The sequence below is a fragment of the Gobius niger genome (genome assembly GCF_951799975.1).
Source record: "Gobius niger genome assembly, chromosome: 18".
Lineage (NCBI taxonomy): Eukaryota > Metazoa > Chordata > Actinopteri > Gobiiformes > Gobiidae > Gobius > Gobius niger.
This window is the reverse complement of record NC_136869.1, coordinates 7,229,071-7,242,784: the sequence shown is the minus strand read 5'-3', so window position 1 is coordinate 7,242,784 and position 13,714 is coordinate 7,229,071. Positions and strand designations below refer to the sequence as shown.

Genomic DNA, 13,714 nt, shown 5'->3' with positions numbered 1-13,714 from the left:
ACCCTTTCGCCAAGTCCATTATGAAATTTCAAAACCGGAGCAAAACGTTTTAATCTATTTGAATCCCGTCCAAGTCTAAATATTTACAGGACGAGGTTTCGGAAAACATCTGTCGTTTCGTAGCGCTCGTGTGCTTTATGTCAAATTTGCCTGGGACAAAAGCGGACATTAATTTACGAGAGCGCGTCATTGTCTGTAAAGCCGAGCGCTGCTGCTCAGTCGTGAAATCATAGTTGGACGGGGGAGCGTTGCTGTACGATGGCTTTGATTTGGCGGTAATCGAAAACTGCTGCGTGTCTCCGAGCCAAGTGACCTACATCGAACTGGACGGTCACCGAGGGAGATTCCAGAGGATGCGAGTGATATGGAAGGATTTACACTTAGCTTCAAATCCGTGAAATACAGTAGTTATGAGGGATCAGGAGGACGACCACAGCGCTGACGTTTACAGACCTGTAGTAAGTGTCAGAGCGGACAGTCTTTCACAGTAAAAACTTGATTCACCTGTTGATATGGGAGAAAATGCAGCAGTTTTTGAATCTTCTATGTGATTCTTATTAGTTCTTTTCCATTTCTTCGTACTCACTTAAGCCGCCATACTTATTACATACAAGTTATGCATTTCTCTAATTGTCTATGAATCACTGCTGAGGAATTGGTTGGGTCTTGGGGTCAGAAAGCTGTGAGATAACACGCGCAAGTGGTTAATAAACAAGCTTTGGTATCTGTGAACCAAACCCACGATCTGGAAATAGGTCTGTGCGCTCTGAACACCATCTGCTGCTCCTGATCGGTTTCCCAACAGCATCGAGGGCCGCGTATCGAAGAGTATTATACGGCGTAGAGGCCAAAGATCGGGGGTCAGTGCAGTGAAACATTCACTTGGGTGCATTTAAGACACTGAGTGCCAACAATCCAGACCATTTTTCATGATATGTGTAGCACCACAGCATATTCTATGTTATAGCTATGGACACATGCTGTGGCTCGTTTGAAAGCTCTCCGTAGGTGAAAACATTTTATTCTACGTGCCTCGGATCCTGAGAAATCTAAGCTATACAGAGGCTAGTTTTGATTAAATTCACTTTTTTTTTTCTAGAAATGGAGATAACGGAGGTTTTATGCAACACTCTCCTTTCTCCTCTCTCCAACTCTATCCTCTCTGGACGGACACTAATGTTACGGGAAGAGGCAAATGCCTAAATATCTCAGTTTCAAGTCAATTTTCAACGACAACATTGTTGACACGTTTTGAAACATCGAGTGTGTTGCTGCAGATCGATCGCTATTTATCGCGTGTGCATTTAAACAGCCTGGGTCTCGGATTGAAGATTGAAGACTTTAACAGGATGTTTCCTTGGATCAATTTTGACCATTTAAAAACTCAGAGGAATTTTAAAATCTCAACTGTTTTGATCTTTTCATCGCTCCAGAGAGCGAGAGAGAAGTGTCGGGTTTACAGCTGTTCGCTACGCAACACCACTCCCCTCGGACAAAATAAAAGAGCAACTGAAATCACACGTAAGGTGTATTAGAGTGTCTAGTTTTGTAATTTTTGGCACTCTGTGTGTTAAGAGAGGTTGGAACAATGGCATTAACGACCTCAGATTGCATTAGTGTTAGTTAAGTAAAATGCTGGGCCGTGTGATGGGTCGCGGTGATATTACTCTCTCATATTACTTGAAAATGTCCAGAAGAGGTAAAACTTTGTCCTGGAGCACTAAAAGCTTGTTGTTTGGCTCAGTGTTTTGGCAGGTGTAACACGATTTATTGTCCCACCGAAACACGGAAAAGGGCTCCGCCTTGATATTAATGTTAGACATTCATCCAGAGTTTTTCCAAACACACGGCCATTTAAAATTGAACAACTTGTATTAAGTTCACTGCACAACATTAATGATGTACAGTTAGCCACAGAAATCGACCTGGCAATGCCCAGTTTAAACTGTGCCACACATCTTTATCTAGGTTTGGAACCTTAATTCCACAATAAAATGTTAGTTTTTGAGGTTTTACTAATTCTGTGGATATGTTTTATGTTTTAAGTACTATCTCTGAAGATGAGTACAAATTTAAGAAGAAAAATTAGTCTGTGCACTTTGGGCACCCCTGCTCTTCAGGGATATTCAAGTATATTTTTGGAAGGTCTAGTAATAGATAAGAGCTGGAGTCTGGCTCTGTGGTGGTGAACCTTTCAGCGAGTCCAAATGCTCTTATGAGGGAACATGGTTATGGTTAAGGTTTACTTTATTGTCAACAACACAAACGTCACTCAGTCCAGTCTGAGTGGATGTGTGACTCATATGACCATAGTAAAAGTGTACAATAAAATGAATAATCTGTAATATAACTATGTAGCTTGAATAAGGTTGCATGAGAGCAAAGAAAAATAGGGCACCTAAAAGAACAAACTGCATCAAAGTTTAGTAAACAAACCCAAGGACTTCGATTCACTGAGTCTGTCAAAACACTTAAACATTTCTTTGACCATAAACAGCACGGACATGCTTGGTTAATCTGTGGGACAATTGGCTCTTACTTCAGTGGGATTTACAAAATATTTCAAATACCAAACAAAGCGGAAAACAAAAGTGGCTCCTGAACTTGTTAGCGGAGCCAAGGTCACACTTAGGTGTCGCGGGACAAAGGCTTAGGCACAGTTGAGTAAACAAAGGAGATCGGGCCAATCACAACAGAGCGGGTCTAATGAGAGGAGGCTGGAGAAATGTGTCTGAAGCCGCTAATTTGACCTGTAGGAGAAAATAACATCTTGGGACTTCAGATGTCAACATGTCTCGACTTATCATCATCGATTGCTCTTGTTTAGACATAGTTCACACCAATTTAGGGCTAGTTTAGACCCGGTTTAGTCCCGATAAGACGTTGATCTAGGCTTGGTGGCACTTGGAATGTTAAATATTTGAAGAGATGGTACTTAGTGGGAAGAAAATGTAAGTAAGTCTTAGAGGAAAGAATATTGTGGTCCATTGTCGGTGGATGTTCAAGAACTAAGAATTATTATTTGAAGCTGAACACATGCTATCTCTGTAAATTATAATTAATTAAATTGTTGACTTAGATGACTCTCTTATCTAAATAATTATTTCTATACTGTATTGTTTTTGTTTGCTTAATGAAGCTTAGATGTAAATTCAACCTGGAAGACCAATTTCATCGTCACCTACCAATGATCGAGTTTTGGAATATTACTGACCTTGCATCACATGAATGATCGCACTTTGAGGGACTATTTTCCAGCAGTTCACTCCGCCGCCACGTAGCTTATACAACCACGAAGCTGATGCTGCTCAAATATAAGGTATTTTAAATGCAAACTGGTTAAAATTATTCTATCGACACAGACATTTATATGGTTAGTCTGGCGTTATAAGTGATTTGCCTCAGGTGCTCTGTGGAGCGGGTCAGACTGTTTTAATGCAGGCTAGCTGATATCGTAGAAATGCGCTAGCCTTGCATTAGCCTAGCGCCATGAAACCCTTCAAATATAAGCTTGAATTACGAAAAAAATATCTCCGGAAATCAGCAACACTCTGGATAACTAGGAAATGACGCCCTATGTCAAAAATCCTGAAATATCCCTTTAAGCCTCCAGCGTTCATGGCTCGTCCGTTTCCCAGATGTGCTGCGACCCTCCTCCGCCCCTTCACCGCCTCTTCTATCCACGGCTTCATCCTTCACCGGTCTTCCATATCACCACCAGTGTCCAGGCTCCGAGGGAAGACATTACCAACTCTAACCTACCCATCCACACTAACTTATCCATGTATCAATGTCTACTAGGTTGAAATGGTGTGGGCCGAGCCAAACAGCCTGGCTTGATCCTTTAAAAACTTCAGCATCTAGTTTTCAGATTAGTAAAATAGTCAAATAATGAATTACTTTTAGAAGAAGTAATCAGTAATCGAGTGTCGGATTACTTTTATGGAATAATCCCAACATACATTCCCAGTTCAGGTGCCTGAAGCAGTACAGAAGACTCCCACTTTAAAGCCTGTTTACAAACATTTTCTCACACATAACTTCCTTCTCCACGTATTTTCAAGCTACACCTCGTCTCTTTAATTGTGTCCGTTTTATTGTTGTTTTTCCCGTTCGGCTTAATAACGCAACGCCGTTAGTCGTTAAGTGTCATATGTTTGGCAGATGGAGATGAGCGAGGCGTGATCCGGCGCTCGTAGGGATTAACCCGGAGTGTCTTTGTGCATTAAGATCTTCAGCGGAGACGCCTGGGTTCGTTTACACGCAGCTCGTTAGCCGACATCTAACGCCGCCATTCCCCAAAGGCACTGACTTTTACGGCGCTTCCCATCAATGAAAAACATATTCAGAGCAAAACCATGAAGACGCCAGTGTTTACATGGATATGACATGTTACATGATAAAAAGACATGTGTAGTTTCCACATTATGCCAGAGTTGGGTTCTGAACTGGATGACTTGTTGTTGCTTCATTCAGATGATCAGTTTCTACCTTTATTTACTGTATTTTTACAACTTTTTAGAGTACTTTTGGGTGTGTCGTTGCTGCATTTTTCTGCTCTTCCTCCCATGTTTCCAAAATCCTGCTCAAAAAGAGATGGTTGAGACGGCGAAGCTGGACTGCTGCTTTTATTTCTTTATTCCACGAAGAGATTAGAGAAGATAGAACTTTATTGATCTCACAATGGAGAAACTCACTTGTAACAACAGCTCGCAAAAACACTCATAGAAATCACACAAATGCCTTTAGCCTCTGAGCCTACAAATGCACACATTCCCGATACAAATAAATAGGAAAGACAGGCGCAATACTAACATAAGCCATGGTATGTTTGGTCTGTTTCATGGAATTTATATAATTTCTGTGGTTTCTTTATCTTTAACATATTATAAGATGATGTTAGTGGCCATTGGATGCATATCTGACTCCACAAAAAGCAGAAACTTAACTGAATTTGAGTTAGCATTTAGCTCAGAGGACACTTACATGCTAATTTGTATATACAGTAAAATCTCAGAAGGTCTGTACATTCATTAATGATTTCTAATTAGGCTTTGACTGAAATGTGGTCAATGGGTTGACATCTGGATCGTTCATAGTTTGTGATATTTGATGGCTAATGCTAACGGCTATGGGAAAAAGACATTGAACAGGCTAACAGACTCTGAAAAGTCTCCCGGACTAGCCGACTTGCTAACTGTCCACATATGTTAGGATTGAACGCAGCTTCTCCTTTTTATTTCCCAAATCAAATCAGATCAACTTTATTCATCCCAAAGGGCAATGCTGTTCAAAGACAGTCCCCAAGTACTTAAAGGAGTCAACCTTTTCCACCTCCTCCCCGTGGATAAAGCTAGGTTTGGGGCTCTCTGGATTCCTCCTAAAGTCAACAACAAGCTCTTTAGTTTTTGTCACATTTAAGTCGAGAAAGTTGTCATTGCACCACTGGATGAAAGCAGGACCATGGGTCAACAGTGCAGTATTATCGGAAAATGTTATAATGCAACTGCTCTCATGGACAGACCTGCAGCTGTCTGTATTCATGATATAGAGCAATGGCGATAGTACACAGCCCTGAGGGGAACCCTGCATTTGAAACAAGAGTGCTGACTATGGTGCAAATAGAAACGGATCTCAATGTAAACTTTAACAGTGCCAAACATCTGATAAAGACTCTTTATGATTTCTATAACTGCACAAAATGGTGGTCGCCAAACACCAAAGGGTCAACGTCATTTTTTATCAGAAGGAATTGGAAGGTTTTTAGTGCGGCTGTAAAGTTGAGTTATTTTTCCTCCAAGCTTTTGATGTACTTTTGTTTTGGACGCCTTTCATGTTAATTAAATGTAGTGTGTGAACAAAACAGTCAATTACAGGCTTATTTGGGCTTAATTTCTCACCTCCAGCATTTTTTGGAAGGAAATAAACCGAATACATGAGATTAACTGAACAAAAACAGATCTCCGGGTCTGTTTGGTGAATGAACAACAATATAACAGCTTTTAATAGTCATCTTAGTTAATGATCACTTTCCTCCCTCCCTTTCCAAAGACAAACATGTAATCTTTGGTCATTTGGCTGAAATCCACAGCAGCATTCCTTCCAGACATCTCCAAAATGCCCGTGTCCCGGAATTACACAGCCACTTTCTCTAATGACACATCCTAAAACTTAACCTCCTTCATTAAGCAATAAAACGTTTGGAAAATGACACGGAGAAGTGGCATTTTCGAAGGCGAGAATCCACCGTTTCAGCCCTGGGTGGAGCGAGCATTTGTGTGCGCTGATTTCATCGTCTTTGGAGAAATCCCCGAGAGCTGCAGGCTACACTGTCCGCCTGTGAGAAGTTGCCATTTTCATAATCCGCAATGATTTTTGGAGGTTTTTTTTCTTTTTTCTCATCTGGAGGGAAAAAGGAGGCAGTGTGCTCCATCACTGCTCTGACAGAGAGAGAAAGAGAGAGCATTGGGGACAAGAATTTCCAAGCAGCGCGCTGTAAATACTCCCCAAAACACAAGCGGAAAAAAAAGGAAAAGAAAAAAAAATCTCTATTCTCCGGACATTTGTTGGAGTGAAGCTTGTATAATGCATTCGGTTTGGCGTGAAAAAGAACAAGTTAGCGGTCCCAGCTGACGGCGTAACATGCAGACTTGAATACAGATGTTATTAGGAGGCTGCGACGAAAGGGGAATCTCATTTTAAGTCCTGTCCAACAAAGCCATCAGGCCAAAAGAACAAAGAATAAACAGATAAACAGCATAAAGCAGGGGGAACATCAGGCCTGGGGGCACCACTTTGTTTTATAGGCACACTAGGGGGTGCTTACCTTCTGATTCTACTGCTGTCATACATTTTCATTCACTTAAAAAACATTGAAAGGAGGAGGAGATTTGTCTCTTTTCAACTATCTGATGTTTTTGTGCTTAAGACCTGATTGTGAAAATGTTAAATCCAGCAAAAAGCTACAGATCATAGCTTAGAATTGAACAATAATTGAGGTTTGGAGCTTAAAGCAGAACTAAGTAACTCATGCCCCTAGAGGCCATGGGCGCCACTGCAGGTCTCGTAGCAAGTTGCATTTATTTTCACACATTAATTGTCCATGAGAGTAAATACACTGACAGAAAAGACAAAGGGAGAGAGGGATATTGTTACATTGTGCCACAACTCAATGATGATTTCACTCAAACTTGGCTGTAAACACTGCTAAAGTAGCGCTAGCCCGCAGTTAGCTTTGCCCGTTTGCCTGTTAGCTTCTTCTTCATGATTCTATTAGTGTGTGTTGGGACCTCCGACCCGAGACAGGGAAGTTGCAAGGGTGGTTTTCTGGACAAAGACACCACAGGGAGATGAAAGATTACTCTCTGGGGGTAATAACTAGCATTACCCCCAGGGGAACTACGGAAAGGTTTTATTAAGGTAAACAAGTTACTTAGGTCTTCTTTAAAGGCACTATACAGAGTTTCAACATTTTTAAGAAGGATTTTCCTCCCATTACAAGTTCCATCCATGTCCTACCACAACTGCCTCTAAAATCCTGCACTGTCTAAAATGTTGTTACTTCGGGTCTGAAGTGCCGTCATGCACGAGCTTAATATAGAAGGTGCAGTTACATGTATGACCTGAGGTGGCAGTAGTGAGTATAAAATGGCCAACTTGCATATAGCCCCACTATTGATCAAACTTTTCCAGGTGAGTCAGGAGTTGGTTGGTCACACAGAATTTTGTCACACAGAAAATGTGTTTTGTGTCTCTTTGTTTTTATGATCATGTTAATCTACCGGGACCGGGAAGTTTGGGCATCTCTGCTGAGACTGCTGCCCCCGCGACCCGGCCACGGATAAAGCGGAAGAAAATGGATGGATGGATGGATGGATGGATGGATGGATGGATGGATGGATGGATGTCAATCTAATCCAGGGGTGTCAAACATACGGCCTGCGGGCCTGATCTGGCCAGCTAGATGATTTAATGCGGCCCCTGCCATTCTCAATAGTATTTTCCTGTTTACATGATATGCTGCCAGCGACCCGCCGCAGACGCTGAATTTCGGCCCACAATCCAAAATGAGTTTGACACCTCTGAGCTTATCAGTAGCATTTGATGTTTTACTGCAATGGGTGATTTCCTGCATTTTTAAACTCATTACAGAGCATTAGTAGTAGTGGGAGAAACAAATCAGACGTTTTCTGCATGGTGAGTATTTAAAAAACATTATATTTGTCATTCTATCTCAAGAAAGAAAAAAGCTACATTATTTTTTTCCAAATCCATGTTCACGCCAAAAAAAACATTAATAACAATAGGAACCACCAACCCCACTCATTGTGACAACCTACCCCACACATGGGCACATTGTCACAGTCAATGTCCCTGTATTTGATGGTTCATGACTATTTAATGCAATAAGATATAACAATGGAAGCAAGAGCTACTCCACGCCAAGGATTTAAGCTTTCATTTAATGTAAGTGTGGCTCTTGTGGAAGTTTGTGTTGATGAGCTGTGGACACTACAAAAAAAAGTGTGACAACCAGCCCCGGTCTCCCCTACACAAATCAGGGATCAAATTCCTGGAAAAGTGCCCTAATAATCCTGAAAATACTGTCATCGTTTTGAAATTTCCCAGAGGCCCTTCCCGACTCCCACATTAGGACAGATAAGACAAAAACAGTGGGATTTGGAGAAAGTGGGGCTTTACTTTGGGCCACGATTGAGGTTCGGCCCCTGGAATTTTGATAAGAAAGAAAACTGTCCCGTCACAAAGTAAACTTCCCCACCACTGGCAGAAAGGACTAGGCCTAATTTTAAGATAAGATAAGATAAGATTGAAAAATTGACTTATTTTCTTATCTGCATTGTTGAACTTCACTGTTTGGCCCGAGCCTTCACACAAAGCAGGGTGCTAAGATAAAGTTTATCAGTGAAACATGCATTATTCATCCTTTTACTTGCCCTTATTTCACCTTTAGAGACCGAAAACAAACCTTTACTCATTTGCATGTTCTTTGTTGACAGTGGGAAGATAAACAGGCATCCTGGATCGACCAACACTCCTGCTGAGCCGCTGGTAAATACGCTTTGCATCAGTAGCTTTAGATTAAGGCACTATGTTGTCAGGACCAAAACAAGTCCAGCATTTAACAGAAATTAGATTAAATTGTGAATAAAACTCAACTTAGGCTAGATTTACACACATGGACTGGCCACAGATTCCAGATCTTTAACCCCATTAACGCAAAACTCATTTAACTTTCCAGTTATCAGGTTTTGGCTCTTAACATAAACTTTCACCTGCACCTAATCCTCACAATAACACGTTTAATTGTTTCACTGATTCAATGTTTCTCCACAGATTTATTTGGGAAAATGTAATTTGAAGAGCAATTTTCTGAAAACACTTTTTTTTTTTCACATTGGTGCGACAATATTTCCATGTTAGTAGCACTGACAGATTTTCCAGCCTTGGACTACAGATTTTTCCTCTAATAAACCGCTTATTTTAAAAGGAAATCCACAATGTCCTCTGAAAAAAGTATTTGGAACTAATACGTCAACAAAATAAAACCATAGATTTAAACCAGACACAATCCTTAAAGGAAGTATACGGAATTCAAAAATGTTTTAAGCATTTTCCTCCCCCTGTATGTTCCAGCAATGTCCTAATGTGTAGAATGAGCCCAGACCTAGGTTAATATAGAAGCTGCAGTTACGCATAAGATCTGAGGTGGCAGTAGTGAGTATAAAATTACCAACTTGCATTTAGCCCTTTCAATGTAGATTTCGTCGCCAAAAATAGATGCAATTTTGGGCACTTTTAGGCATAAAATTCCTTATTTTTATATGAAAACAAAAATTGACCGAAAACTTGGAATACATTCTTTTCTCATAGCTATGCCAATAATCTACAGCAGGGGTGTCCAAACTTTTTTCATGGGGGGGCGCATATTGAAGCGTACACGGGGTGAAGGGCCATAGATCAGTAGTTAGTGCCGCAAAACCTTCGACTAGCAGAGGTTTAAATTGTGCCCCACACCTTTATTTAAGCTTAAAACCTTCATGCCAGCTCTGTCTCACAATAAAATGTTAGTTGTTCGGTTAGAATTGTATAGAATTATTACATTTCAAATAAAAAGGTCCATCTCTGGTGATGTGTACCGATACAGCAAGAGGCCGAGGGCCACCATAAATTGGTCTGAGGGCCGCATTTGGCCCCCGGGCCGCACTTTGAACACCCCTGATCTACAGCAACAGTTTCAAATTGATATCTCTAAATTGAAAATGTTTCCTTACTGAGATGTGTTTTTACCTGAGCTTAGACGAGTTGATGCGTACCTTTCCGGTCTTTGTGCGTGCGCTCAGTCACGCAAAAAGACCTCCCAGTATATTCCTATGGCTCCAAACGGGGTGACGTTAGAAGCGACCAAGGTCTTCCACGGGCACAATAACCAGACAGGTACGTATCAACTCGTCTAAGCTCAGGTAAGAACATATCTCAGTATGAAAGAACTGTGTGCCAAGCAAAAAGACCAAAGATGTTGTTAGCATTTGGCATCTCCCAGTATATTGCTATGGCTCCAAACGGGGGTTAAGTTGGAAGCTACCAAGCTCTTCCACGGGCACAAAGACCAGACAGGTACACATCAACTCGTCTAAGCTCAGGTGAGAACATATCTCTGTATGTAAAAAACGGGGGCCTGTTCCTTTAAGAATCTTTGGGATGTGCTGGAGAAGGTCTTGCACCGTGGTCACACTCATCATCAATACAAGGTGAAAACTGAATGCAACACTGGATCTTTTTTGCCTTTGCAGAAGCTGACTGAAGCAATCGTGTGCTGTAATCCAAGCTAAAGATGGTCCAGTGAGATTCCACTCCGTGACCTGATGTTTCTCTGGGCAGTGATGCCAACATCCTGGCATCGCAGCCTCCAGTCTGTAAACCAGTGGATGCCAGTGTGGCGAGTCTGGCTATAACCCTGACCACAGAGAACAGCCACCGCGCAGCAGATCGCCCACAATCTAATCACGGCTGCACACATGTGAAAGAACATCTCCCCCCCCCACCCTCGTCACGTCTCTGTCTCTCCTCATGCGCTGATTGTGCGGGAGCTCGTTCCAAACGCGATGGAAAAGAAAACCTCTGCTCCTCACGGCCCTTAATTGGAAACATATTAGGGGTTTTGGACGGATTCATTAATTCTAGGGGAAATTGACTAGTTTAAGCTGCGCAAACAGAGCAAGACAGACGGGGCTGCACGGGAGTCGACGCTGCAACGCGGGTCCAGCCTGTGGACCTGAGCCATAAACACGGACCAGGTTTAACAAGGGGAGGGGGAGTGTCCCGAGAGAAGCACGAGTGTGGGTTAAAGTACATTTGGAAAAGCTCTCGAGATGTGATGGCTTTTTACGTAAACATGATCCAGCTGTTGTTCAAACTGTTTATGTTTTACGTCTGGGTGTTTCATATTTTTTGTCAAATCCAAAAGTGTCTGAAGCATTGTAGCTGTAAAATGCTTACTCTGCAAAAAAATAATCTAGAAATAAGAATATTAGAACTTGAATTGGGTAAAGAAGAATAACAAAAAGCATTTTTTTCACTTAACATCTTAACCCCCACATTAAGCGAGTGCATTTTCTCCAGTTCGGCTTTACCCAAATCTAAAAGCTTCTCGACTGGAGCTTATTATAGGCCAGTGTAACTCCTCATTTGAAAGCTAAGACCTACAAGACTGATCTAAACAGGTCTTTTTCCTCGCCGTGTTATAGTCCCTTTTTTTGCTTCCTTTTCGACACATTTTTGTCACTTTTTGCTACATTTTTTGTTGCTCTTTTGTGGCTATTTTCTCATGTTTTCCTCACATTTTTCATCGCTTTTTTGTCACCTTTTTGTGACTCTTTTCGTGGCTTTTTGTTACTTTTGTGTGACTTATTTGTAGCATTTGCGTCTCATTTTTGTCACTTTTTTAGGCTTTTTTTTGCTGTGTTTTCATCTCGCTTTTGTCGCTATTTTCACATTTTTCTTCAAGAAGCTTCGAGATTTGGGTAAAGCAGAATCGGACAAAATGTGCTCGATTCATATGAGGGTAAAGAGGTCAATTTAGGAACAAATCATCTAATTTCACTGAAGATTATAGAACAAATATCACTTTACTTGAAAGTTTTGTTGTTTTTCCAGTTCATATACACTTATTCCACTGACAGATCTTTACTTGGCAAGTCCAAACTACTCAACATACGGTTAAATATTCTTAATTTGAGTAATGTTAACATATCAAGATATCATTTCATTGTAGTGAAGTCCAGATATCACACAATAGGGTCACATCCCACACTTGCAAAGCACTGACCAACAATATTGTGCATAGTAAACATTTGTAACGTGACTTTAACCGATCCGGAAGCAACCAATGATAGAGCAACGCCGCTGTCTGGAATGTCACACTGATAAAAGGATGTTGTGCTGAGAAGCCCTGGACACTCTTCCAGCTGAAACAGTCATCGATGTAGCATTATATTGTTGTTTCGAGGTCAGTTTCATTCATCGGTGCCAAGTTAGTGCAACCAGATAGAGAGAAAATAGCAACAATTTCCCACACAGTGACAGCAAAAATGGTAAAACTGATTTCTATGAGCTTAAAATTGGACTATAATCTTATATCACTAATAACCAACCTTGTAAACAGCCAGATATATAAGCAGAAAGACACAGCTATTAAGTTAAGTGATGACAACTTCAAGAACTTTCAGTCAAAGTAAATGAAAACTCCACACTTTTGCTAAACTTAGCATCTCCCACATAGTAACAATTTATCCATTCATAAATCTCCAACGCAAACTCGTCCGACTCTGCAGCTCCGGCTTCCCACATCGTGCAAATCCCAGCCCCGAGAGAGAGAGTGTGTACACACAGCGGGTACATACCGTCACGCTGCACATAGGACCATCCCGAGTGGAGCAGGAATAATCCCAAAAACCAGGGGGGGAATCTGCGCACAAGGAAGGAAGAGCAAAGGTTTCTGAGGGGTCAAGAGTCAGAGGTGAAGAGGTGGGCGACAAAAACAGCGCGGCTTTCATTTACCGTGAAGCCATCCTGGACGAGTTCTAGATCCCGAAAGTCCCGTTCATGTGGGGGGAGAGATAGAGTCCACGCGCCGGGTCCTGTCCCGCTATAAGTGCGAACTCTCAGACTGCTCCTGCTGCTCCTGCCCTCTCTCTATCTCTCTCTCTCTCTCTCACACACACTCTCTCTCTCTCCCCCCCTAACAAAGCGGCTTCAGTGCTTCTGTGAGGCCCCCGTCCCGTTGAAACTCGACACCCTCCCCTACCTCCAAACCCGGCCCCTTTTCTCCAGAGGTGCAACAAGTCAAAGCACGGAGACTTCGCAGCATCCTCGATTTAGACGCAGACTTTTTCTTTCATCCGAGCCACCCATGAGTTCTGATACCAAGAAGTTCTAAACTGTCTGAGCAAAACAAAAACAAAAAGGTCACACGTTTTAATATTTCATGGGACCATCTTCAGCTTTGTTCACAATAAGCTTCTGAGAGAGATCCGGTGTTACATTTTTCCACCAAGAACTTGTATTGATGACGGAAGAGTGCGACCACTGTACAAAGCCTTCTCACATCCCAAAGATTCAAATTCCTGGCATTGTCATCTTGGAATATGCCCGTGCCATCAGGGAAGAAGAAATCCACTGATGGAACAACCTGGTC

The 13,714-nt window shown here is 41.8% G+C and overlaps 1 protein-coding gene across 1 annotated transcript in view; it reads right to left on the bottom strand.

Moving 5' to 3' along the window:
- LOC306977721 (uncharacterized protein) overlaps window positions 1-13,175 on the bottom strand; it is a 101,164-nt gene extending 87,989 nt beyond the window's left edge. Inside the window, exons 1-2 of the mRNA XM_079576149.1 lie at window positions 13,078-13,175; window positions 12,921-12,985 (exon numbers count right to left, since the gene is read on the bottom strand). Of these exons, the coding sequence (XP_079432275.1) occupies window positions 12,921-12,985; window positions 13,078-13,088 (76 nt within the window). The 5' untranslated portion in view covers window positions 13,089-13,175. The remainder of the gene's footprint in view (window positions 1-12,920; window positions 12,986-13,077) is intronic.
- Between the last annotated feature and the right edge of the window lie 539 nt (window positions 13,176-13,714).